At 44.7% G+C, this 26,956-nt stretch overlaps 1 protein-coding gene across 11 annotated transcripts in view; it reads right to left on the reverse strand.

Annotated features, from left to right (window-relative positions):
* Trappc9 (trafficking protein particle complex 9) overlaps positions 1-26,956 on the reverse strand; it is a 682,458-nt gene that overhangs the window by 104,819 nt on the left and 550,683 nt on the right. For all 11 annotated transcript variants that reach the window (XR_004516032.1, XR_004516033.1, XM_033760864.1 and 8 more), the window contains 2 exons: positions 15,117-15,270; positions 1,714-1,804 (listed from right to left, as the gene is read on the reverse strand). Coding sequence is in view for 9 of the 11 variants with exons in the window: in XM_033760864.1 (XP_033616755.1) it covers positions 1,714-1,804; positions 15,117-15,270 (245 nt within the window). In the remaining 2 variants the exon portion in view is untranslated. The remainder of the gene's footprint in view (positions 1-1,713; positions 1,805-15,116; positions 15,271-26,956) is intronic.

Consider the following 26,956-nt stretch of genomic DNA (forward strand, 5'->3'; position numbering starts at 1 on the left):
ATGACTTTGGATAGCCAACTCAAATATATGATTTAGAAGGTCACAGGGCATGAACCCAGAAAGGCCCTCCCTCTCCACCACCCCACATGGCCTTGCAGGCAACACTGGGTAGTCTGTGCTTATAGCAGAGTGCGTCCTCTCTGAAATTCAAGTTCTGCAATGCCCACATCACACTCAGTAGTCACAGAGTCAACTGATAAAGAAACACTACAAGGTCCTTTTCAAATGTTCACATCTTGTGATCTATTAACTTCATAAATAGAAGACCATTTCAGTCATGAAATAAAATAAAAATACTGTATAAAGACGTGCATTAGAAAAAGCCCAATGTGTTGTAAATACATTAGGGCACTATGAACAGGGAGATAGTAGGCACTGCTGTAAAGACTGTCCCATGACACAGTGATAGGCCTAGGCTTTGGTAGGAAGCCTGGGATGGAAAGTTGCTTACTGCTGGGTCTCCTGAGGTTACACAGGGCTGCTTCTTTGGGGTCTGTCCTGGCCCTTAAATTGGGAAGGCCCAGATATCTGTCCCTACTCAGTGGGCAAAATCTGATGGAAATAGTTGATTGTGTGCAGATAATCAGGGAGAGGACATTTTAATCTAGCATCTGAAGAAGGGGAGAGTACAGAGGGCCACATGGTGAAACCCCTGCAGAAAGGCCAAGTCCTGCCTTCCCTTTGTGGGTCATCAATGAGGAAAAGAATTACAGGGAAGGAGTTCCTCAGGGTGAGCTTACTATACATTCTTACTATACAATGCATTCTTACTATAAGATGGCTCCACCCTCTGCTGAAAGGCTCTCCTTGTGCAGAACTGGGAGCCAGCAGAGGAGACCCCCTACAGGCCTTGTCCTAGGCTGAAGGAGGGTGGCACGCAAGAAGGACAGATTCGCTCTAAGGCCTTGGCCAATGTTCATGCATCGCTAGTGGCAGAAGGGCAGTTCCAGATTATTAATTAGCTGACTCTGGGTCAAAATGCAGATACCATGATTTCTAGGTAAAGAAGAGGAGGAAGGAAGACACATATGTTAGCAACTGATTCTCAGGAGTAGATCCAAAACAGAAAATCTGATGAAAATAGCTTGCGGAGAAGAGCAGTGGCTCTAAGAAATACTAAGTTAATCTCTGAGCAAGATACCTTTGAATGCTAATTAAGAGGGCACAGGGCAAGGCAAAGATTCCTGGGGACAACAAAAGCAACATGTCCACATAACCACATGGATTGTTACTTGGTAGTTACCTCACTTGGGCTGAACATCAGACTGAGTGAAGGTGTTTATGAAACACACCTACCACACCCAAGTGTAGGAAGCTGTCAAAGTCTAGTCCAGTTGAATGGAATAAGTAAGTAGAAACACATACTTGTTCTCCCCCACCATGTGGTATCACTCCAAGTTTCAGAAATGTTTGCACAAATACCTATCCACACATGACAGCCACTTGGGAAGATGCCACGTCTGTAGTGGTGTGAGGTCAAGGTGAGTTCGAGGCTTGCTGCACATTTGTCTGGAAGGCACTGAGCCTCTTCAAAGATGATGCTGGTGGGAGCTGAGCTGCCTGTGTGCAGGGGTGCCGGGGCTGTAGAGTGATTGCCTTTCTCTCCCATAATTTTTGTGATGGCCTTTAGCACACTCCACTCCCACCTCTGAGGCATCCCCACACTCCCATGAACTTGCACACCTGAGAGAAGATGCCTAGAACAATACTCACCCCACTGCAGAGGTGCCAGCTGCAGGTGCTCCAGGACGAGCTGGTTCAGGAGCCCTTCCACACTTGCCTCACCACTGCGCTTCAGAGAGGGGTGAACCTCAGTCAAGGAAAACTCAGTCCTGCTGACCCCCAAGATAGGAGTTCTAGAAGAGAGACCCCCCACACACACATGAGAACAGCAGATATGTCTCTCTTCTGCTTATGCAGTCTAACCAATCATTGGGCCATTTTTGTGAAGTTGCAGAAAACAAGGCACAGATGCACATTAGGTTCTCACTTCCCTCACGTCTAGTTAAAGGAAGTGATTGTTATGTGAGAAAGGGAAATCCACAGGGATAATTGTAATCCAACAACTATTCTTGCTAGGAAAAATAAAGAACATGGGGGGGTATTATTCCTTAGGAAAACATGCCAACTATTTCAGCTGACTATTCAGTACAACCCAAGTGATTCTTACCGTGTGCTTCTGGCCTTATGCTGGTTCAGAGTTTCTAGTGCTAGCTATCTCAATTTAATTACATAAATTATTACAAACGGGCTTGCTTAAGCAAATTCAAGGTTGAGCAAGTTCAAGTCTTGCAGTAAATACCAGTGGATGGAGAACCTGGGCTTCCAAATATAGAGAGCAGAAAACTCCCAGGCTCTAATCTTAAATAGCTACTGGTTCTTGGTCTGCAAGCCTTTTCTTCTTCCCAAGTAGATTAAAGCACTGTACAGAAGCTGCAACACAACAGAAAAAACTTAGTTCCTAACGTTACCCAGTGATTGGAAAGTAGAGGAAATGTCTACTTCCTTCTTCCTTTGGCAAATTAATTCCATCCAACAAACACATTCAGTGCACCTGAGGCAAGATAGGGAGGGCACTGGGGGCCTTGAGGACAGGATGCTGTGAACCTTGAATCCAGACGCTCAGGCTCTGGAGAAGACAGCAATTAGGAGTTGTTCATGGGGGTCATGAGGGAGAGCTAAAGGGAGGATAGATAAAATGCCACAATGAAACCCATTCCTCTGTGTAATTCATATGCACTAAAAAAATCCCAATAACCCTGAAAATCACATTTGCCAAGCCTGGGTACAGTGATATTGGAATGAAGCACTTGTAGGCAGAGGCACAAATGAATGGAGCAGAGTCTGGGTGCCAGAGCAAGAGGGGGTAGAACCAGAAGGGAACAGAGCACATACTCCTGGGTCTCAGGCCAGTGGTTCAGAATGTGGCTCTGGAGGCATAGAGAACAGGGCACACATGTCTCTCAGGAATGTCCCACCAGGCTTCTCCAGAAAGCTGCACAGATAAGAGGGCTGCCTCAGAGAGCTGGACTGATCCCATAATGTCCTCACCCATAAGTGGGCAAGATGATAACATGTTAGCATCTGGGGTGATTAGGGACACCTGCCTAGCACTGAGCCTAATTTTGGTTTTTCTGGTTTTCTTTCCATTCTTCCAAATTAGTGCATGTTTTTTCTGGGTTTTCCAAATGATGTGCTTTTTGCTTGGAAACAATTTTCCCTGCTCTCTCCTTCCTAACTTTCTTGCCTCTAGAAGCCTTCCCTGGGCCATCTCTGCTTAGAAAGCTCTCACATGTTCCTGGGAAACCTGTGTGAGATGCACTGTTTCACCGGTGTCTGTGAGCGGATGCAGGCAGAGTCCTTGAGCTGGGGCCCAGGAGAGGGCCTGGTTCTAGAAGTAGCTCAGTCAATACTGCTTGACAGAAAATGAATGGCAGTGAGCAAGTATCCTTGGTAAGCAGTGCCAGGACCACACCCCGCTCAGCAGCAGATCTTAGTACAATGGGTCTCAGCCCATTGCATGGGCATCAGGGCAGTTCTAACTTCAGAGGGGCATCAGGGGAACCCAGAGACATTCCCGCAAGTAGTGCTGCCCCCAAATTCTGCTCTCTTGGGTAGAACTTGCTCTTATTTCAGTGGCTCAGCCATGGTCCTATTACTCCCTCAAATCCCCGAGGGACCTCATTCTTCTACTTGCAATTTATCAGATGGTTTCTGGCTAAGGTAATTTTCTCTTAAGAGGAACCCTCTAAAGTAGCTATGCAAGGACATGCCCACAGTGGCCAGAAGAAGCACAGCTATCTTCACTCTAGCTCTATAGCACAAAGCAACTTTCTCATTCATAAAAGAAAAAATGTATAAACCCCTCTTCCTCAGCTCAGGGTCCAATTCCTGGCAGGCAGGCATTCAGGCAGGTGTGCTGTGACTCACAATAATAAGTGGCACCATGTCCCTACAGACGTGGCACAAGTAGAATGATCCCAGCTGCACTAGACTGGTCTGGGAAGCTATGGTCTCAAGGCCCTAGGACTCTTGGGCACAGAATTCACTCTCCAGGTAGTTACCAATTCCCACGGAAGGAAATGCTCCCGGGAGCCTTCTAATTTAGACTCATAGTCACTCAGCTGGGGCCCAGAGAGCATGGGCACTGATGGCGGATGTTCCTGAAAGGTGGTGGATGACAAGGGCCATCCATGTTCCTTTCAACCAGGTGTGTAGTGGTGGTGATGTGCTCGAGCATGAAGAACCAGAAACTCGAGGGCTCAGCAACTTGGTTGTCCATCATGCAGTAATGGATCAGTACCTGCTCTGAATTCCCTTTAGCTCCAGGGTCCGAGCTATTCCCACACCTCACCACCTCCAGAAAGAAAATGATTCTCTCCAAAACACAGGTCTGCAAAATGGCAGAAACGCAGGCTGAAAAGCAACCCTGTGGGAAAAGCCATGAAAACACAGGTATGTTCATATACTGCTGTCCTATTTCATACCTGGAAGGGAGAGAGAAAGATCTCTAGGAAGTGAAACTTTCTAAGTCATATAGTAAGTGAAAAGGCAGGACGCAAACCAGCATATGCCTTTGGTGTAAAAAACACTAGGGTAAAACATAATACTGCATTGACACATAATTTCAGAAAGCAATTCTCAAAGATTATATAAGGAATGAATTAAAAATGGGCACTCTGGGAGAAAGGGCAGGGGCAGGGCAGATGGGCACATCTATTTATTTTAAAAATTTGAATTATATGCACCTATTTAAAACAATAGTGCAGTTATTTTAGGAAAAGTCAACAACAAAGGGCCCTTGACAACATTTAGAACAAACATCACATGGCTACAGCTGAGCTGGAGGGGCGGGGGTGCCCATGAAAGGCCGAAGGGAGAGGACCTGGAGGTGCAAAGCATCCTTACATTTGGGTTTAAAATGCATATTTAAATGCATCTTTTCTTCTATGTTTTTCTTCCTGTCTCCAGGGTTTATTTTTGTTTGTATGAAATTAAGAACTGAGAATGTGGCACAGTACTCTTTTGTTAAAACTCACGGAAGTCTCTCAAGGCAGATGACAGTGGTGCCTAGGCACAAAACAGAACTGGCTGGCTGGGATAAAGAGCTCAGAGATGATAAGCTGAGGATCAAGGTGCTGTATGAGTAATTACAAAGTTGCCAAATGATGCAGGGCTTTGAAAAACATTTCAAAAGCTTATTTCTACATTTATTTGCTTTCAGATGTAAGCTATAAAATGATATTAGCTGAGCTAATAAAGCTAATCACCTGGTGCACAGCCTCTTCCCTTGCAGCCCCGTAAGCCACCCAACAGTCTTGCACCTGGCTGATCAGTCAGTTGCCATCACAGCCCATGTCAAAATGCTGCAGAGAAAATAGTGCAGCTCCTACTTAAATACATAGACCTTGCATTTGGGGCAAGATGTGAATAAATAATGACAATGACCATAGTTATTCCCAGCACTGCTACTACTGTAGAAATCATTTGCTGTGGTGAATATCTAACCTCTTTCTTCTCCACTGGATACTTCCTAGTTTTAAATTAAGACTTCAAAATATATTGGGTATGAGATAGGTATATTATTTCCATTTCAGAGATTTTCTGGGGGAAAAAACTCAGGAGGGAATAGGAAAGCTGTCAGTGCTAGGAAGGGAAGGATCCAGGCTTGACCCCACACAGTGTAACCATGACCCTTGCTCTGGGCCCCACTCAGACCCTGCTTGATTTATCCTATTAATTCCTCACCATAAACCTGTTACCCAAAAGCCATGGTCCCCACTTGACAGTAATGACCCTCTGCCCACTAGACTTGGTTATGATGCCAAGGCCACATAGCTGCCAGCAGCCTGAGCAGCATCCTGCCCAGACCACCTTGCCACTCCCCACACACAGGAAAGCCCAGCTGGGAACTCTCCATGGTGCTAAATGGCTGCCTCCCTCCAAGGCCCTTTATGGTCAGCTGGGGTGCAGGGATCCCATTTGCACATTATCCACAGGTTCTTGTCTCTGAGGGTCTGCCTGTGCAAGTTCAATGACACTGGTAACAGGAGGACTGTGGAATCACTGCTGGCACTGGCCCAGTGGCTTTAAAAGAGCCTGCAAGCCACATCCACTGTCCGATGACTGATGATCCCTGGTGCTTGACTGAAGAAATGTCAAGTCCCGGCTCACGTTAGCTCAGCTCATTTTCTTGGCTATGGAGGTATTTTCCCGCACCCTGTCATGAAGCACAAATTCCACTAATGGTAGCAAGCAGCAAAAGTCAACTGAATGAATGAACTTTTCCAGGAACAATGCAGAAAGAATTGTTCAGGTAGCCTTTAGTTACCAACTACACAGGGCCACAACTTATCAGCATATCACTATCCACACAAGTCTGAGCATGTGAACATTTACTGGGTGCTTACTGTACTTGGCAATGAGGAAAGTGACACTTTCTTGGAGCAGTAGGCTGTGTGCATGTACTGCCTTTAATGGTTATACAGCATACTAAACATGCTTTATGCCCTACATTCAAGAACCAGTGGACATGGTCCTTCAATATCTGAGGGAGAAGTGAAGGCTTACATTTATTTATTGGAATATCATCATACTGCTCTGCTGCTCAAAATCCTTCTGTGACCACCCATTGCTCTTAGGACAAAAACCTCAACTCCGCAGCATCAAGCACAATATACAAGCTTCCTCTTGATTTGTTTCTTCCAACTGACCTCTCCTTGCACAGCCCTCATACCTTCCTGTATACGTGTGCCTGTGTGCACCAGTCATGCTGAACTCCTGGTTTCATCCCAAAGACCAGCCAAGATTGCTGCCTCTGTACTCTTGCTCCTTCTTTCTATCTGGAGCACTCTTGATTCATCTTTCTAGTGAATATCCTCTCATTTTCTAGACCCCAAAAGCCACCCTATCTGAAGTGTCTTCTGGGATCAACATCCATCTTGCACTTGCGACACTGCATTGAATATACCTGTGCACCTAACTCTGTATGCCTGATTTACACCAGAGTATTAATGAATACTTGCCACATATACTAGGGATGAAAAGGTCAAGTGAGACTGTCCTATTTTTAAGAAGCTCAGTCTACTCATTGTAAATCATCATTACTGATTACATTTAATTAATTGATTAATATTTGTGTAGTGACTGTACACTTTAATGTATGCCATCTCAGTTAATCTGGGGAACCATTAATGTTCACTTCCAAATCTGAAAAATACAGCCAGATGCAAAGAAAATGCAGAAGGTGAATAAAATACCTTCCCTCTCTTGTTGTCTGGTAGGCCATTAGCAGTGAAATACCACAAGCAAATAACCATTTGAAACCACTGAGCGGCTTTTCAGATTCTGTCTGTATTTATGTGGCTAAAGTTTACCATGACCTACTCTGATATTCTAGAAAAAACAATTGTTAAACCAACTATGCCCACAAAGCATGTGAAGCCCAGTGGGGATGTGAGATATTTTCTTCTGCAAGAAGGTTCTGTACCTGTGGAGCCCAGGTGTGGTAGCTCCCCCCATCTGAGAAGAAATAAATACCACATTCAGAACGTCTGGGAATCATTCAGTCTACTCAGCAAAAGCCAGAAACTCATCATGAGAGAAGTGGATGTAGAGGTTTTCTAGTTGGTTCACAGTGAAGCATTGTGGAGTGGGTGCTCCTTGGAAGGGTATGTTTTCATTCAGGGTTCCTCCCCCTGAAGATGGGCTGTGTCCCACATGCCAGGTAGGCAGTGAAGAACTACAGGTGCAGGGACTTAGCTAAGCCCTACTTGAGCTCAAACAAATTAGCAAATTGTCATAAATAGAAATTACAATAATAGAAAAATTGCTTTAAATAATTAATGAGCTTCTTTCCCATGACTTTGTTTTCTAATGTGCACATGAACTTTCAGGCTGCTGCTGCTGCTGCTGTTGTTCTCATCTCTGCAAGTACACTGACATCTCATGTCTGAGGCCAAACTAGGCAGAAATCTCATGAAACAGGCTGCACAGCCCACAGGAGAGGTCTGCAGTTGGGTCACTGCTACAGCCTTGCTCACTTGAGAACATTCTAGAGTTCATGATGGAAAGCCGGTGAAAGGGACAGAGCTCTGCCGTGGGAGGCAGGTGTCAGTCAGCAGTGTGTCCAAGTGATGCAGCTATCGCCATAGGCTTCTTCTGAAAAGTGGGAACGATGGGAGGGAAAGGGCTGGACACTACTCATTGGAGCTAAGGCCACAGCTGTGAGGGCTGAGAACTGTGTGAGTCTCCACTCTGTCACTTACTAGCAGAGTGACCTTGAACAAGTGAGACAACCTCTTTGTACCTCAGTTTTCTTGTCCATGAAGTGTGAATTAAAAATACTTCTGAAAGTTATTCTGAAAATTAAGTAAATAAATTGATGTGAATTGCTCAGATCATTGCCTGGTACCTAGTGCCATATGGGTGCTAGCCATTACTCACACTTTATCACTTTATGATTTTATTATGTAAGATACACATGCTTACAATAATAGCCACACCAAAAATACACAGAATGTGTATATGCCCAGAATACACAAACACAATTCATATCAATTAAAACACACACACACACACACACACACACACACACACACACACACACACGCACTAATCCGAACCAATGCTACGTGCAAAATACTTTTCCCTACCCTCCTGAGCCAGCTAAACCTGAAATTTGAATTCTTTCTGTGTCAATCCTGATTCCTTTCACAATGATCCTAAGATGTGCATGGTGACAACACCACATTTGGATCTACAGGGTGACAGTAATCAAATCTGTATCCATCCCACCTTACTCCCTTGCCTACTGAAGCCCAAGCAGTCTGGGAGATTTGACGGTATTGCCAGCCAGGCACAACATTTCTCTTGGGCAGCAAAGCTTTCCTGCCATGAGAGATTAAAGGCCTTCAAGCCAATTTATTACAAATAGCTATAAAAGCCACATTTCCTGAAGGCAAATACAAAATGTAACCCTGCATTTTACTTAAGATGATCAAGAAATCAGCTATACTGATGATAGAAGCTGTTTGTATTAAAATTCACTTAGATAAAAATATTTCTCCAAGCATAACTATGAGAAAAACATAGGGTACTATTTTTTTAAGTCTTCTTTAAAGAAATTTAATTTTTTTCAAGAGATGAGAAGACAGAAATCCATTAAGAAGCATCTTGAAGAAAATTTGAAAAGACAATTAGAGAGGCTTGAAGGAAGAAATGCTAAGCCACTAGCCTGGGCAATTTCACCCCCACCTCAGTCTTTGGAGGAGGAGGGGTAACGGGAGGGAAATTTTTTTATTGGAAGAAATGCAGCCTTGGAAATTGCAAACAAAGTCCAATTGTGTCTGTATCCAGGGAGACCATACTGGCTATGATAAACTAAAGCCAGGGTATCATGCCTAAAACCTTGGAGGGCTGTGAAACTCAACACAAAACTGCTGGCAAATGTCTCAGACACTGGTGAACCTCCTGGGTGTGTACAGGGTGGCCAGTGTTTGGGAGGCCAAGTACAGACCCCTCCACACTGTCCAGCCTATGACATGAGCTGTCCTGGAAGGATGCTTTTCCAGAAGGCAAGGCCCCTTCCCCAAAACAGCAGTGCACTGCCAATCCTTCCACTGTGCACATTATGGGTATTTATTTGGCCTCTGCACCCTCCATGGACCTGGATAAGTTCCAGGGCACCTGAGATCCCCATTTGCCAATGGACTTCTCAGGGCTCCACTTCACTCACAGTGACCAAACTAGTTAAATATAACTCTCCAGACTGAACACAAGGGATGGATACTTACCAGAGTGCCTGGCAAAGACTGCATGGGCAGTCCAGGCCATCAGGCTTTGCAGAGATCAGCCAAACTGTGCCTCCAGCTCTTCTTGTTAAACCTATACAGACTGGATTCTGACAGGTCATCAAGTCTCTCACCAATCCCTGAAAGGCTCTTTGAAGGGAGATTTGGAAAGAAAAAATAAAAAAGCAAAAAGAGGACATGACAGGAAGGCTGCTCAATGCTTATTCTTCACCTGTTTCAGTCATAGATAGTCTGTGCAGGCTGGCTCTGGAAAAGGAGCCAGATCTCAATCCAGACTAATCTTGCTGGCTGCAAACTGCTTTCATGTATCCTTAACAGCTCTCCCAGAGGGCAACCAAGTTGGAAACCTTTCTGTTGACCACACTGCGGAAATGAAAGCTTCTTATTCAACAAATGATTCTAATTCCTATGTGTCAGGGATCATAGTCAGCACTGTAGATGCTCTAGTGGGACAGGGCCATTAGTGCAGTATTCCCTATTGCTCAGCTCAATCTCTGGCATGGCGTAGGGCCTCAGAAAATAGATGTTGAGTGAATAGGGTTCCACTTGACCATAAGACAGCACATCTGCTGAGGGAAGACTATTCAAGAAAAAAATAATCTCTGTACTTCTTCAAGACCATAATGAATGAGAAGGAAGGGCTGGGAGCTACTACAGGAGCAGCCAAGGTAAGACAGGAGGGAGGCCAAGTACTAGATGGCTACTGAGAAAAAGATAAGCAAGGTGCATTATGGAGGAGCTCTCCTGAAGCTAGGTCACAGAGTAGCATGGCATGAATCTTCAACAGGAAATGCGGAGGCTCATGCCTGCTTACCCCCTACAGGGTCAGGAGTTATGCCTGCACCTTGTGGATCTGACTTAAGTGATACAGTCAGCAGGATAACACCAATGTGGCTCCAAGTTTGCCTAGATATACTGTTTGGCTAGAGTTACTGAATTTCCAAATTTTCCTTATTCTTTCAAAAGGGTAGAAACTACCTATTTTGTAGGTTGGGGATAAATAAGGTGTTAGTACAGTATACTGCTTGGCACTTGACAGGTGACCAAAAGGGAAGGTGGAACTTAGAATTGGTTCTAACAACAATCCTCCACAGCAGGTGGTACCACCTTGGTTGAATAGTTATGGACACTGGCCCTGTAGGTCACAAGGCCTCCATATCTGCTAAAGTGGCAGGGCAAGCCTCCCAGCCATGGAGCTGTGGCTCCTAACAGTATAGCTTTTAGTCCTTCCCCAAAGTCAAATGCAGATGAGTTTTTGATCATGCACTGAAGACTATTATCTGCTATCAGCAGAGACCATAGTGTTGGCTACATTAGGATTTTCCAAGTTCAGTACAAATTATGCAATGCTGGTAGCTAGAAGATAACAAGATGATTAAAAAGAGAGAGTACTAAAAAGCTGAAAGTAAGAATATGTCTTATTAAAAAAAGTCAATGATTATCAATTAAGCTAGAGTCCCTGAGACCAGATCCTGCCCATGACAGGCAAGGACCCCGCGGTCACTCAATGGAATTGTACAAACATTACAGATAGGACAGTTCCTATAAAGAAACACAATGTTAGGTGAAAATGGCCCTTCAGAAATGATCAGGCTAATTGCTGGAGAATATGGAGAGTAAGTAATCTAGGAGAATGTCTCAACAGCACTCTGTGGCATAGGGCCATCACCAGCCCCACTTTATGATGAGAACAGAACAGTAAAGAGAGAAAAGCTGTAGCCAGGGTGGCACAGGGAGTGGACCAAGCTATGGGTAAGCATGTCTGACTGCCCATTTGGACTCCGATCATTTGGGCTCCAGCCTCTCAAAGGACACAGGACCACAGGTTTTGTGTGACACAATGAGGACAAAACATTAGGTAGCTAAACATAGGAGGCATATAAGAAGAAATATTTCCAAGTCGTCATGATACTAAAACATTAGCAGAGTATATGAAGAGAGAAAGAGATTTCCTAAAGGAAGAAAACATTGATATATCAGCCAATGAATCAGGCCTAAGGCCATAGGCTGTAGCTCTATACTAGATCAATGAATTCCAGACGGAAACACCACCAAGTTCCCATTGCCTACCACCCCTGAGGTAGTTGGATGCTCTGGGCCACCCTCTCCATGTGAAACCACCCTGTCCCTGGAGGAGTTAGGTCCTCATGACCTTTCTAGGCAGCATGAAAAATGTAGCTGTATGGACCACCAAGCACAGTGAGGAGGCCTGAGGAGCACCTGGTCAGCTCCTAGGGCTGCTGTCCCCTGTGTCTCCACTGCCACCTCTCCATCCTAGCATCCTAAGACAACGCCCCTACCCCTTCAAGGCACCTTCAAGGTTGGCTAAGTTGTGCAACCAGTTTTAAGTCTCCCTAACTACTCCATCCCTGTTTCAGCTGTCAGTCTGTGAACCTGTCCCCAGAGTAGCTGGGGGGACTGGGAGAGGGCAAGGAGAGGAGATGTTCAGCACCAGCCAGATACATTTAGGAGCAGAGCAGACCTACCTAAGGAGAAAGCCCCTCACAGACATGTACATGTAGTGAATGCAAAATTTTCAACTTCTTTTGAAAAATGTTTACCCTGCCTTATGTGCTACATATGGGCAACTTCTGGAACTACTGATGGGTGTCAAATTAGGCTCAAATTTTTTATAGAGTCTAAACATTTAGAAAATATTATTTAAAAGAATAATAAAATTATTAGCAAATTCAGTCTTTGGTCTTTCCATCTGCTTGAATTCAGGTTTACAGCAGCAAAAGTCTGCTACTCATCCCATGCCAGATGTCATTACCAGATGAGAGAGAGATAGAGACATGGACAAAGAGAGGATGTCCTTAACATTACTTCTCTTTAACCAAATTTGCCTATAGGGACAATTACTCATAAACTTCTAATCAGTGTACTTATGAGACAGATGTGTAAAGCAAATGGTAGACACAGAATAAATATTTGTTATGTGAATTATTAAGCAAATACAGAAAACAGGAAAATAAGTCTCTTAAAAGAGTTAAGGGTTAAGGAAAGAAGAGAAATGTGAAGATGCTTCTTGTTTTGTTTTTTGTTTTTTGTTTTTGTTTTTATTTATTTTTTTGTGTGGAACTGGGGATCAAACTCAGGACCTTGTGCTTGCCAGGCAGGCACTGGTGCCATTGAGCTAAACCTCCAGCCCTCCTGTACTTTTTTGATACTAGTGTTCAAAGAACATGAGAGTCAAGGTGGCCAATATAATCCCCAGGGCAGCAGTGCCCATTTGGCAATGGCCACAGGCCAAGGGAAGGCTGCTCTCTACTATGAACTGGTGTCACATCTTGTCATCTGCAAGACAGTATGATGAATCTGCCCTTGAGGCTGACTGGGGGAGACATGGCAGCACAGCACAGCACCCAGGAAGTGACAGCTATGACATTAGCTGGATGCTACTCTGTGCCTAGCACTGAGGAGGCCAGGGAGGGAACAGCTGATATCTAAGGAGCATAGGTGCACAGGGGTGCGGTTCCAGCCATTCCTGGGCTTCTAGCTTCTATCTGAGCCCTGAGTGCAAACATATATGACAGCAACCCTCCCACACTGCCCCTTCTCCATTGGGTGCCACTGCAACTGAGCTGAGGCTGAGTCAAACCCACCTATCACGGCTCTGCCCTGCACAGATCTTCCACATGAAGCTGAAGCTCCTGCCACTGCAACTTCCACAGCAGGTGATCATGGCCTCTCCAAAGGACCAGGTCACTCCAGGTTCCAGCATCACAGTGAGACAGCAGGAGGAGAGAGTACTAGCCTCAGATGCCAAGCTGACAGTGTGAGTTGTCTGCTTAGCCCTCTCTCTGGATGGTTGGGACCTGGGCTGAGTACCTTGCCAGCAAACACACCTAGGTGTGGTCCCAGATCTGACCTGGACAGGTGCTTAGAGGTGAGTAGGTTCCCCTCAGCAAGATGTGCTGTCCCTGTGGGAGTACAGTGCTAGTCGGAAAGAAATAGGAGGAGTGAATGAGATGAACCAATGCCTGTCACATGGTGTGAGTGGATGCCTGCCTAGCTACCTTTGCCATCCATTCTGTTCTGCACCCCTCAAGGGTGACACTGGTTTTGTGTGAAGCTCAGCATGAGCACAAAAGAAGGATGAGTTCATTCTCCCCACTTTCAAAGACAAACGAGTTGGTGCTCTGCTCACCCTATGAGGCCCCATGCCCTCTTCCCTTAGTGTGCAGTTCACAGGAGCTTCTATCTCCAAGCAAAGTGCTTATTTTGTCAGAAACTCCTTGTAGACCATCTGCCAGACCCAAATTCATTTTAGCTTGAATAAAGAACTCACCTCAGGTCTCAGAACTTGTCATGGATATTACCAGAATCCAGAGAGGCCTCAGGAACGCTCTGAGTATAACCTCAGTTTGACCATCCCCAAGCCAGAGTCCACGCATGACAAGGATGACTAGCAGACACATCGGAGCTGTCTCTACCTGGGTGACATTCTCTGATCAAGCCATACTCTCATGCCTCATACCATTGAGGCATTTCCCATCATTTATTTTTGATAAACACTAAGAGACCTCTCATATGTCACCTCTTCTTGATGCCTTCCTCAATTGCTTCCACCTAGTAGTTGCTTCCTTTGAGCTTCCAGCATTGCTGTTCTTGCTCCCTTTACACTTTCTGACTGACTAGACAACACACAGATACCTTTGCTTGCAATCAGCCTGTTCAGTGCTTCCCAAATGACCAACCACTTTGTGGGTGCTCTATCAAAACTGCAGAACAAACCAAATGAATTGGGGGTTGGCTTTCCAGAGCAGCACTCATTCAGCTGAGCACCTGCCCTGTGCCAGACATGAGTCAAGGTTCAGAGGAGGCTCAGTGACTTTATAAAACACTCTTTCCTGTCATGGTCTTTATGCAAACTCCTTAGTCTTCTATTGGCACCTTCAAGGTTGGCTAAGCTGTGCAACCACATTTAAGTCTCCTTAACTACTCCATCCCCGTTTCAGCTGTCAGTCTGTGAACCTGCCCATGCCCAGCATAGATAGGTAGCTATTAGGACCTATCACTAACATGAGTATCAGTACTGGCAAGAAATATGATCCAAAATCAAGAACACTCATCCCAAGAAGACCTTTGCCCACAAAGAATCAATACTTCATTAAGTAGGCCCTCTGAAGTGTAAAATGATTAGGAAAATATCAGCCCTTTGGCCCATGTCTCCTTACCATGGCATTCTGAAGCTACCCATGGTTAAAATTCAGTAGCTAAACCCCTCTAGGCTATTTCCCAGTGGTTAGAAATCCAGGAAAAGGTACATCTGGGTTAAATATGGGCACCATGAAAGGATATGATTCGCCAGTGGATATCCAGTTTGCTGTTGATCTCCAATCCTCGAGCATCCTGCCTCTCCTCTTCCAGCTGCTTTGGACTTACAAATTGTCCCTTCTCTCCAGGGGATTCTGGGACACTCTCAAAGTTGAACTTGTCCACTTGGATAGCCATGCTAAGAGAAGAAAGAAAACAAGAGAGAATTCATCAATGGGGCCATTTTTTTGCGGCTGACTCTTGAAGAAGCACAATGTGCCAGCATGAGATGGTGTAATGAATCATTATTGTTAGTAATTCATCACAGATTTAATCTAAGAAAATGAAATGAAATAAGAGGTTTCCAAGGTGGCTAGGCCCACAGAGCCAGCTGAATACATGGTTTGTAGCTGAAGACACAGTTACAATTTGGACCCCTAAGAAGACCCATGTCATCCTAGAGCAGAATTTCAATTCTTTACCAGGGTGAGGTAGACAGGACCCAGCATGTTTCATGCAAATCAAGGACATAGTCATGATTTATACTTCTTCCTGGACACAGAACACTGGCAATTACCTGATCCCCAAAATTCCAAAAGCCCACTGGAAACACTACTTTCATACTTGAGCTCCGCCTGACATCTCCCAATCCAGCCAGATGAACTGACCAGCCACCACAGGTCCACAGATGCCACAGCCCACTGCCCCCTGCAGCTTCATGGGCTTCTGACCCCACAGATTCTCCTTCAGGTCTCTGCTCATGTCCATATCCTGCATCCAGCCTCTTCATTGCTTGTCTGACCCTGTTGGCCTTCCAGTGGTTTCTAGAACACATCAGATCTCTGCAACAGCCCCAGAACTCATGGCTGGACCCCTGGAATGTTCCTCTCCTAAGGCCCTGGCCCAGTTGGATCCATCCCACCCTGCAGGCTGGAGCTTGAGAGCCCTCTCTAGACCACCCCAGCTACAGCAGCACCCTCACTCATCCCTTCACCTTATTCCCTGCTGAAGCATTCCATTTATTTCTGGAATAACATTGATCATGCACTTAAAGATTTATCTGTGGGTTTGTTAACTGTCTATCAATCAGCTCTACTGGAATTTAGCTCCCCAAGGGCAGAGAGCCTCTTGGTGTTGTTTAGCAGTTTCTGAGGCCTAGAATAATGCCTGGCACACTCAGTGACTCAGTAAATAATTAGCTGAAGAAATGAAGGAATGAATTAAAAGCCTTCTCTACACCAAGCCAATGTTTCTTTCTTCCTGCACACTAATTGCCAGTGCCTTATACCCAATACCTACATCTGGTTCCAGCTAAGTTCCCAACCTAAGATCTTGCCTGAGGGAGGAGGCAGCCCACATTCACCATGGATACTCTAGCGACCAGTAGCCTATCCCCACCTGAGATATCATTAAGTATGGAAGTAAGGGTGAGTTTACTGATGTGTGAGCCCCACACCTTTTAGCACACAGCAGGTACTCAGTACAGGCACAATACACAGATGGAGATGGGTACAGAAAAAGAAAAGGGTTCCTTCCTATGATGCCCCTAAGCTCTGGCTCCAACTGAAAGATGACTGAGAGCCAGTGAACAGATAAAGTAGGCATTTCGTATTCCTGCCACACTGTGCTATAGTCAAAATCTTCAGTAATGTGCTTCGATTATGTTTGGCCTTTATTCAGACAGGAATTGCTGTCTAGAATGTGTGGGTATGAGATTACACCCAAAGATGTGGTTTTGGGAGCCATGGTAAATGGGGAAAGAGCCACCACAGCATCAATAAATCTGTAGGGCTTGGCCTGGAGTATAGCATGGAGGCCTGGGTATAGGCCCTGCTCTGACAATGCGGGCAGCAGTTTTGTAGTAAGAAAAGTTCTTAAAATTACACTTACTTTTTTTTCTGATTATTTAAGAAGACAGCTTATCATAAAAAATTGGAAAAATACATAAAAGCATAAAAAATAAAGACATAATCGAATACTCTTATGCTAGTATCTTAATTCCCCAGTCTTGTGAAATACTTGTATTTTAATGTGGTTGAAATCATCACACCCATATGTATATAAATCATTATGTATGCATTATTATACATATATATATACATATTAGCATAATTTTATCTTGTTTTATCTTCTCAGTATACAGTACTATGAAGTTTTTCATGTCATTAAAAATCAGTCTGCCAAAAACTTGATACAATAACCTTACTTAACAATTTTCTTATTTTTTGAGCTCTTAGTTCATTTTCCCTTTCAAAAGGTATTATTATACAAAGGCTTTGACGAACATCTCTGCTCTCAGGGTCTTGTCTGCCCTGATGGTGGCTCACAGGATTTCTTCCTGCAAGTGGAGCTGCAGATTTGCAAGTGAAGAAGGTTTCCAGCTGGATCTGTGGAGCCCCTGCTTGAAGCTGCACAGAGATCCCTTTGGGAACAGTGCAGGTGGACACACAGACCTCTCCCTGAATCCTTGCCAATCATGGAGGGTCACTGTGTAAGCTTTGTTAGTAATTTGCAAAGTGCTATCTCACTGAGGTTTTAAGGTACAAAACTAAATCATCCTTGAGACTGAACACTTTTTTCAGAAGTTTACTAACCATGTATGTGTCATTCTTTCCCAATAAGTTGACTACATGTATATCAAGAAACTTCTAAGTTTTTAGGTACCGGGGATTGAACTCAGGTCCTTGTGCTTGCAAGGCAGGCCACCGAACTGCTGAGCTAAATCCCTGGCCCTGAACTTCTAAGTTTTGACCCAGCAAAAAGCTCCCCTTGTTTCCCCACCACAAAATTATATTGAATCAAATTAGTGCTATCTTCAAATAAAAGGTCAGAATATTTCTTAAGTTTTGCTCAAGGCCAATTTAAATTCACTGCCGGAAAACAGAGGAATTCATAACTTCCACTTTTCAATGAGTTTGCAAATATCTCCAGCAATGAACCCTCTTCTGGTGATAGGACAGGCTCCAAGCACAAGGCCCTACTAGGGAATATACAAAAAGTAATCCTAGAACAAGGTTAACGCTTCTGGAAAGTCACAGCAATTATCATTAGCCTCTGAATTCATATAAAAAGGCATGAACAGTGACTGTACCTATCTCTTTGGGCTAACGTATGTATAAGAGGGCATGGTCTTTGAGATGGCTCCTGAGAAGTGGCAGGGCCAGCCTTTGCCCAGGGAGACACTCACCATAATAGTTCCTTGGTTTTCACTGTTACTGTGGCTTGTTACAGTTCATAACAGAGCAAAGGCACCCTGCCTAGGGTGAGGGTGGACCACCCACTTTCATGGCTGGCCTGGGACAAGAATCCTTCTCTAGCTCCCTCAGAAAGGAGCTCCCTGTCACAGAAATGGGAGGACTTCTACAAAGACATCAGAATGGAAGCATTCTCCTGTCACAGCCATTTGCTAACTCAGGGCCCCACACCCAGGGGCAGGCTGAGAGCCTGGTGAAGTGGGGGCACTCTGTCACCTGGGACCCTTCCACATGCTCCTTGACTTCCTGCATTTCACTTCTTGGTGTAAATCGGAACACACTCGGCACTTCAGGATGGTCCTTTCAGGTTGGTCAAAGGGACTAAACTCAAACTGCAGGCAGAGGAGAGAACCAGGCCATGCACATATCTTTCGTGGATCTTATCACACACATGATCAAATTTCAGCTCCTCCACAACTTAAAGAATGGGAAAAATATTTGTCTGCTATTTCTTGGACAGAGGACTAATATCTAGAATATATAAAGAACACAAAAAGTCAGATCCCCACCAAAAAAAAAAAAAGACTCAACCAAAAAATAGGCAATGGAAATGAATAGACACTTCTCAGAAGAAGAATAAATGGCCAATAAATACATAGAAAAGTGTTCACCTGGGTGAAAATAGCAAAAACCTCCCCTGTGTATGGGGCCCTGAGTTAACAAATGGCTACAACAGGAGAAAGCTTCCATTTTGATATCCTTGTAGAAGTCCTCCCATTCCTGAGACAGGGAGCTCCCTTCTCAGGTAGCCAGAGAAGGATTCTTGTCCCAGGCCAGCCATGAACAGCGGGTGGTCCACCCTCACCCTAGGCAGAATGCCTTTGCTCTTTGTTCACCATCTCTGGCTATTAGAGAAATGCAAATCAAAACAGCACTGAGATTCTACCTTACTCCAGAAAGAATTGCTCTTTTCAAGAGATCAAATAATAACAAAAGCTGGTGAGACTGCTGAAAAAAAGGACCCTTCTACACTGTTGCTGAGAATGTTAACTAGTACAAATATGTATATCAATCAGTATGGGGATTCCTCAAAACAAAACAAAACTAGAAATTCCATTAGACCTATTCACCTTCTGGGTATCTTCTCCAAAGAGTTAAAGACATCATATTACAGTAATGCATGCATATTTATGTGTATAGCAGCACAATTCATAAGAGCTAAATCTTGGAAGTGCCTATATGTCCATTAACAGATGAACGGGTAAAGAAAATAAGGTATTTATACACAATAGAGTACCATTCTGCCATAAAGTTGAACAAACTTGAGTCATCTGTAGAAAAATGGATGCACCTTAAGACCATAATGGTAAGTGAAACAAATTATATGCATAAACTTAAATATATCATAGTTCCTTTCAGGTAAGAAACCCAACATATATAGAGCAAAATAAAAGACAGATAATGGGGAGGAAATGGGAAGGTCTTTTGCAAATGGGAAGGGGACCAGGAGATGGAGGGAGGGACGGAGGGAGGGAAGGATGAGGGAAGGGAGGGAAGGAGATTAAAAAAGAATTGAGATGTGTTATGTACATGTACCAACTCCCCACAAGGTAAATAATCATTGTATATTACAAACATGTACTAATAAAAAATAGAACTTGAAAAACAACAAATTTTAGTTTTTCCACAAGGCTTCCCAACCATATGACCCCCCAAACATTCTCCTCCTCGACAGTTGAGTCCCTTCACAACATTCTGCACACAGATTAGCACTGATTTTTTTTTAACAGCCTTTTTACTGCTTGAATTTGCTTCTTCATGTGATTGGGTCTAACACCCCACACTGATAGATTCTAACAGTGAAAAAAGATGGTAGATACAAATGGTCTGCATAGGACACAGGAAGCACTCTGGAAATAGCAGCTGCCATCACGAGCAGGATCCAGTATCACTGGGGAAGAGACTGAGGAGCTGAGAAGGTAAAGCATAAAAGAGCTTAATTTCAAATGTCAAATTCAGTTCTGACCCCAAATTTCTACCATGATTTGACTGTGTTCACCTTTGATGAGTTAGAGTTAAATAAAATTAATACCACCAATGAATGCCATTTTTCAGGTGTAATTATATAGGCAAATGTGACAGTGATAGTCAAGAGTTGGCACTAAAAAAGGTGCTGTGCCATAATTTTTAAATTTTCAATTGAAAAGGAGGTTTTAAAAATGCCACATCACACGTTTCAGTCTTTGAGCAGTTGATGACCACACTAGGGAAGTCATAAAGATGACATTCAAATACAAACCAGGGAGTTGGTTTGTTAAATCTTTTTGAGAATTATGAGGGGAGTCAGGTTTAAAAGGACTGTGTAAACACAATTAAGCTGAACTTTCACTGGGAGAGAACTGACAATTATGAGATACAGTCCCGATCTGCATGGTGCTTCACAGGGTGTCTCTATAATGCCACAGACTACAGCCCTTCCCCCTTCTGGGATGCAGCACAACACACATGGGAGGGAAGTGGCACCTTCCACAGTGGCCCACACCAAGTCATAAGTGCTCCTGGCAGACAGGCAAATTGTGAATGGTGAAATCTGGGTGGCATTCAAGGAGAACATCCTTTAAAGCTCATATATCAGTTACAGTAAAAAAAACCAAAAAAAAAAAAAAACCCACCACCAACAACAAAAAATTTCCTTGTTCTCACCCCCTTCCCCACCTCTCTCTCTCCAGTACTGAGGATGAACCCAGGCCTTTCAGACTGGGCTACTCCCTAACCCATTTTTATTTTTCAGTTTGAGATAGGGTATTACAAAATTACTCAGTTGCCCAAGCTGTGTTTGAATTTAATCCTCCTGTCTCAGCCTCCCAGAATGCTGAGATTATAGGACTACACTACCATGCCTGCCTTATTTTATTTATAATTGAAGGTAAAAATAAGCTGTACTCTAAAAACCAAATTGCCTCAGTCCAGGAAGAGCTTCTTCAGGTCATACTAATACCAGGGCAACAACACTTATAACACCTGGCCTGGCCTGCAAGGGCCTGCCTCAGTGCCATGCAACAAGTTTCCTTGTCACCAACTCCATCCTCAGTGCAGCCCAGAGGGACAACAGCTGTGTGTGGTAGAATGTCAGGCAGTTTGCCCAAGGACACAGAGAAAGCAAGTAGGTCATGGGGAATTCAAAGCCATACTTGGCAACTAGAACTTGTGGGGAGTGACAACTACAGAGGTCTGGAGAGCTGTCGCAGGTCTTGAATTCTGCACCTTCACTGATGTGGCACCTGAAGGTGACACTTCTGGGGCTCACAAGGGACCAGCTGTGGCATGCATACCTGCAGTGTTGGTTCCTAGATCCCACTGGGTCTAGCAGGTCCCACAGGAGAGAGAGCCAGGGACAGCCCCATACTGCACTGAGGAAGCCTGTGTATCACATGGTCTCCTCATATGCCTATGGAGATCCCATGTCACTGCCTTTGCTTTATAGAGGGCTGAACCGAGCTTGTGAAAATGGGAAGAGCCCAGTACTATATCCAGCGTGTTGTGATACAGTTAATGATCCAGCCTTTGTTCCCTGGAGCAAATTCCACTCGCCCTGAGGACATTGCCAGACTCAGCCTTCCCTGAGAAGTCTCCTGCCTCCCACACAGACCAATAAACCTGCTGGGAATCTGCACTCAACCCTTTGCTGCTTTGTAACCAGCTCACTCAACTGCCTGAGGCCCAAAACTAAGTCTCAGCTATTTCAGTATCTCCAGAGCCCAGCACTGGCAAGAGAATGTGCTCGTGAAGGAGGCTGGCCAGGGAATCACTGAAGCAAGTCCCTCAAATAATGATAACCATGTCCATAAAATGTATATTTATTTATTCCACATCATAGGGAAGGCAGATGCTCCTGATGCCTGGAGACTGCTACTGCTCCACCAAAGCCTGATCAGAGGTATTGGGATTGCAGGAGCTTCCCTCTTACACTGGCCAGTATGATTTGGAGAAGCACAATTCCCTACCTTGCATTTCTATAGATGAACATTTATTTTAAGACTTCTAAATACATTCTTTTCTCAGTACAGAAAACAGTGTTTAATAAAATAAGATTCACCCTGCATGCCACTGGCTGCCAGCTGCCCTCCCTCTCCAAAGTGCTGAAGGCAAAGTACAGTCTGGCCTCCTGCAAGATGGGTTGTTTTTAATTGATTTCCTTCTACATGATCCTCATGGGAAAGCAGCTTTTCCATCTTAGCCAGGACACCACTGTTATGTGTGCAGTAATTCAGGTATACACTGCTCAGACAGGATGTCAACCCAGGGCCACCTCTCAGAGGTTGGTTACATGGAGTAGAGAGCAGAAGCAGGTAGGAGCAGGGCTCAGGTCCCCAAAACTGGTTCCTAGTCCCATTTGCATTTGCATATTAGCTCTGTGATTAGAGAAGCTACCTGCATCTCAAGCCTGGATGCAACACCCATGAAATGGATACCTCACACTCCAGGGCTAGTCTGGATCTGGGAACATTCACTTAAATTGCTTGGCACATAAACAGTGCTCAGAAAATTATAGTTGTTACTTTTGGTGGTAATGAAAATGATTTAAAATACATTGTTGTTATGGTTGTACAACCCTGTGAGTACTAGATATCACAGAGCTATACTCTTCAAATGGATGAACTGTATGGTATGTAAATCATAAATCATAAAGCTGTTATAAAAAATAATGGCTGTCACAGGAAGATACACTAAAGATCAAGTGCAATGGTGTTTAAGAAGACATTTTGTGGGACACAAAATGCCAGGTAAGTGTTGGGTGTCTGGTACATCCCCTTCACTCATTGTCCTGTTTTCAGAAACATTTCACTGGAGCTAATAGTACCAAGGTGTCTACCTCCCTCACCTCTGCTGGGACAAGGCTGTTTTCCTCACCCTGCACTTTCCTTGCACTGCCAGAGTGCCACACAGTGCACATATCAGATGGAGTGGTCATAACTCTGTTTGCGGCCTCCCTGTGGAGCATTTAAAACCCTCCTGATACTTATCCAGCCTTGCTGGTCTCTTAGGGAGGATCTGGGTTCTCCGGTGCTGCTTCCTGGTAGTCTCAGGACATTTGCACTGAGACTGATATGACCATTTGGCTCTTTGCAGGTTTTCTGCTATTCCTGGAAAGTCTGAAAAACCTGGGTCCTCCTGGTCTACCTCTGATCCTCTGTGCTGTTAGTCAAGTATCTGGTCCCTTAGCCTCTGTCCTGGTCTGCACAAGAGGGAGGGGCTTGCATCAGAGTTTCTTACACCTAAGTGAGGCCCGGGACAAAATGCAGAGCTGGTGCTCAGCAGTGCTGGGCTCTCCTGCTTTCTGAGTCATCACAGAAAATCAGCTATTTTGAGGTTGTCCTGCCTCATGTAACTAAGGGATCTTGTGTGCCGCCTCACTTTCTCCAGAGGGGCATGATCTGCTTACAGTACATGGAGGAGCTACCACTGCTGCCACCTCCTAGATGCAGGAGTTTGGGGAGGATCAGCAACATCTGCTGAGGCAGACATGTACAGCCCCAAGTTTCCTTAAGTGAAGAGTTGATCCATTAACCAAATCTCAGACTTCTTTTCTCCCTTTTAAGTTGCTCTTGACTAAAACTGGCTGAATTTGAGGAGAGGACTCAAGAAGTAAGTATGGTGGGCATAGAGCTTGGTCCTGCTGCATCATCCTTGCAGTGAGCACAGCTACTGCAAGGATGATTTCCATTTTCAGGCATCTCTTAAAACAGCAAGTACAGCCAGGAGGACGGGACACCTCCCTTCACAGCACAGAGGACACCAACTGTCTCCTGGATGCACAGGCTAATGCTACCACATGGCTAGAGTTTCCTGAGGCCCAGCAAGGTTTTATCCACCATACAACATTCCCAGATAATATGGTAAGCACGGACATCAGCAATAGCACAGCTTCAGTGAATGCTGCCGGGGCAGTAGCCACATGGGGAGGTAGCCCTCACAAGACATTTTCAGAAGAGAGGAAATCATACCAGGTGACATAAAAAGGAACCATAGAAGCAGGTGAGGAGCAGGAAGGAACCACAGAGAAGAGACTATTTCATCTAGGCTTTGCAGTGATCACATATACTAATTTATTTTCATTTCTTTCCAAGATGAATCCTTAAAATGGGTTTTAATTTCACACAGCAGGGAAGAAACTAAGACTCAGGGAATAATGTGATCACCAGAGTCAGATCTCCCAGAAGCCTCCAGCAGTGCAACTAGGCAGCTGAAGCATAGATGCCCTTGCTCCTCCTTCTATTCCAGGTGGCACCAAGAACACTGCCTGCAGGCCCCATGTCTAAGTTTCCAAAGTAAGGGCTTACCCTTCCTGTGCACCTCATATTGCGGCAGGAGAGAGGCCCAGATCTACTTGACTCATGCAGGAACACACACTTATCTTCCAATTCCAGGCCAAAGACCTGAGGGTTCAGGCAGAAAAGATGTGGAACAATCCTAGCAGGTTTTTCCTGGAGAATAAGTGAAAGCAAACAGTGGAAGGGTTCATGACATCTGGGTTTAAGAAAGATCATGACCTGGCCGGGATTTAGCTCAATGGTTCCACCACCTGCCTCAAGCTCAAGGTCCCAAGTCTGATTCCCCGTACCAAAAAAAGAGAAAGATCATGACTTCTCATCAAGCTAGTTAGAAGCCAAAGAATCAAAAGAGACAAATCCTTAAGTAGCTTTTTCAGAAGAGCTACAGGTGGTTCAGACTGGTTAGTCAATTAAAGTGCAGCATGGGGCCCTGACATGCTGCTGGTTTCAAAGACCAGAAGAAAGGCCATATTTAGCCTCTGTGGCAATGAAAATTTCCCTGTTAAAAGGAGACAGACCTATGGATTACTATGTTGCATTAGTCTTTTCAACAAAAATCTAGGCCAGGATGCAAGTTTCCTGCCCTTCACAGGACACTGCCTGCTTTGGAGTAACCCAGAGCCAGTCACCAGGATGGCTCTTGGCATATGGCAGTACTGTGCGGGTCAGGTGGGGCAGGGCTTTGCACCACTGTATACACATCTGCTCCACAGCCAGTTCCAGCCAGTGCCTCACTTTATTCTTATAACCACCCCACCACTGTGGCCCACATCTGACCAAAGAGGAAGTAGTCTCAACTCTTCTCTAAGTTGTACTTGGCCATAGGAATGCCACTTGATGTATCAGAGGAGCTCTGATGCGACAGACATGGCCATAAACCCAGTGGAGCAAAGGCCCCTTATAACACACAGCTTGGGGGACTGGGAGAGGTCCCTTCAGTCCCTAGAATGGAGCCAAAATATGTGTGATCCAACACAAGTTATTTCTGCTATGTTGACTGTGACCTGAGGAAGTGTCCTGACCACTGTGAGCTTCTACTGTCATCAGTAAAGTGAATACAACACCTAACTAAACAGAAATGGCATGGCTTAATGGTGATGGTACATTCTTAAAAAGAAAACCTTTCAGAGATTCGAGTGTTCTACAGCTATTATTCCCACATAGCTTCTCACTGGTACCTCAACTTCAATATATGCAAACCAGACATGCCCCACCCAAGCCTGTTTCTTCCTGAAACTTTTCCCTCCCACATGTCCCTGCCCTGAGTGGCCCATTGAGAGCCATGGCTCACCTCCAGGCCTGCTCAGGGGCCAGGTGTATGTACCTGCAATGTCACACCTCACCTCTGTGAGCTGCTTCCACCTGTATGCCTCTGGCTCCTTCTCTGTGGGCTACTGTGAGGACAACGTCACAGTAGCTTCCATCTCCTGCCTCCCCTCACCAGTATTCTTTACCTGGCGGCTGCTAATTTCCCTTTGGTGGAAATCAGGTCACTTATGAACATAGCTGTGGAAGTGACAGTGTGGGAAAAGTATGTGCAGACTCTAAAGAGCCTGGGAGCACGAAGGCAGTGAACAGGGGAGGCCCTGTACGCAGACCAGTCTGCAGGATTTATACTGGCACATTTTCAAATAAGAATGACCAATCAGAAAATGGAAATTACAGAATTCTCAAAGGAGTTCACAAATTGGAAACTGCCTAATTATCATTTGTGTATAAAATCATATTCTCATCATCATCAACAAATAGCATAAATACCAAATATATTTATAGAACACATATACGGAATAACATGATATAAATTTAGAAAATGAAATTTTGAATACATTTTCAGTAAGGCAAAATTAATTTACAGAGGAATTAGAATGAAAAAGTATGAATACCTAATGTGCAGATGTCTTCCTTTGGACCTGTTCACTATTCTAAGCTCTTCCTGTACTTCACCCTCTCAGGTGGGGCTCACAATAGAAGAATTGGCAGCCCACAGGACCCAGCACCCTCATTTAACCTCATGGGACCCTGAGTGTCAGGTACTGTTACTCTCATTTTCACTGATGAGGAAACTGAGGATCTTAAAACTTAGAAATAGTGAGGAACACAACAAATGGTCCACGAAAGCTTCCCAAGACCCTGAGTGGCAATGAGTTAGGGGCTGGGGAGGAGTGTTCCCAGCCTAGTCTGTTAAGACCCTCAGCTAAGACGTGTGTGTAGTAGGAACTGCAGGCAGGAGGGTAAGTGTGGATGGGGCAGGTGCTGAGGCCTTGAAGAGGTGTAAGAATGATGATGTCTAAGTGCGTCGTGACTGTGACCTTGGCAGAGTCTCCATTTGGAGTCTGAGGAAGGAGGCTGGCTCCAACAC

The sequence above is a fragment of the Fukomys damarensis genome, unplaced genomic scaffold, assembly GCF_012274545.1.
Source record: "Fukomys damarensis isolate Sample0158 unplaced genomic scaffold, DMR_v1.0_HiC HiC_scaffold_5, whole genome shotgun sequence".
NCBI lineage: Eukaryota > Metazoa > Chordata > Mammalia > Rodentia > Bathyergidae > Fukomys > Fukomys damarensis.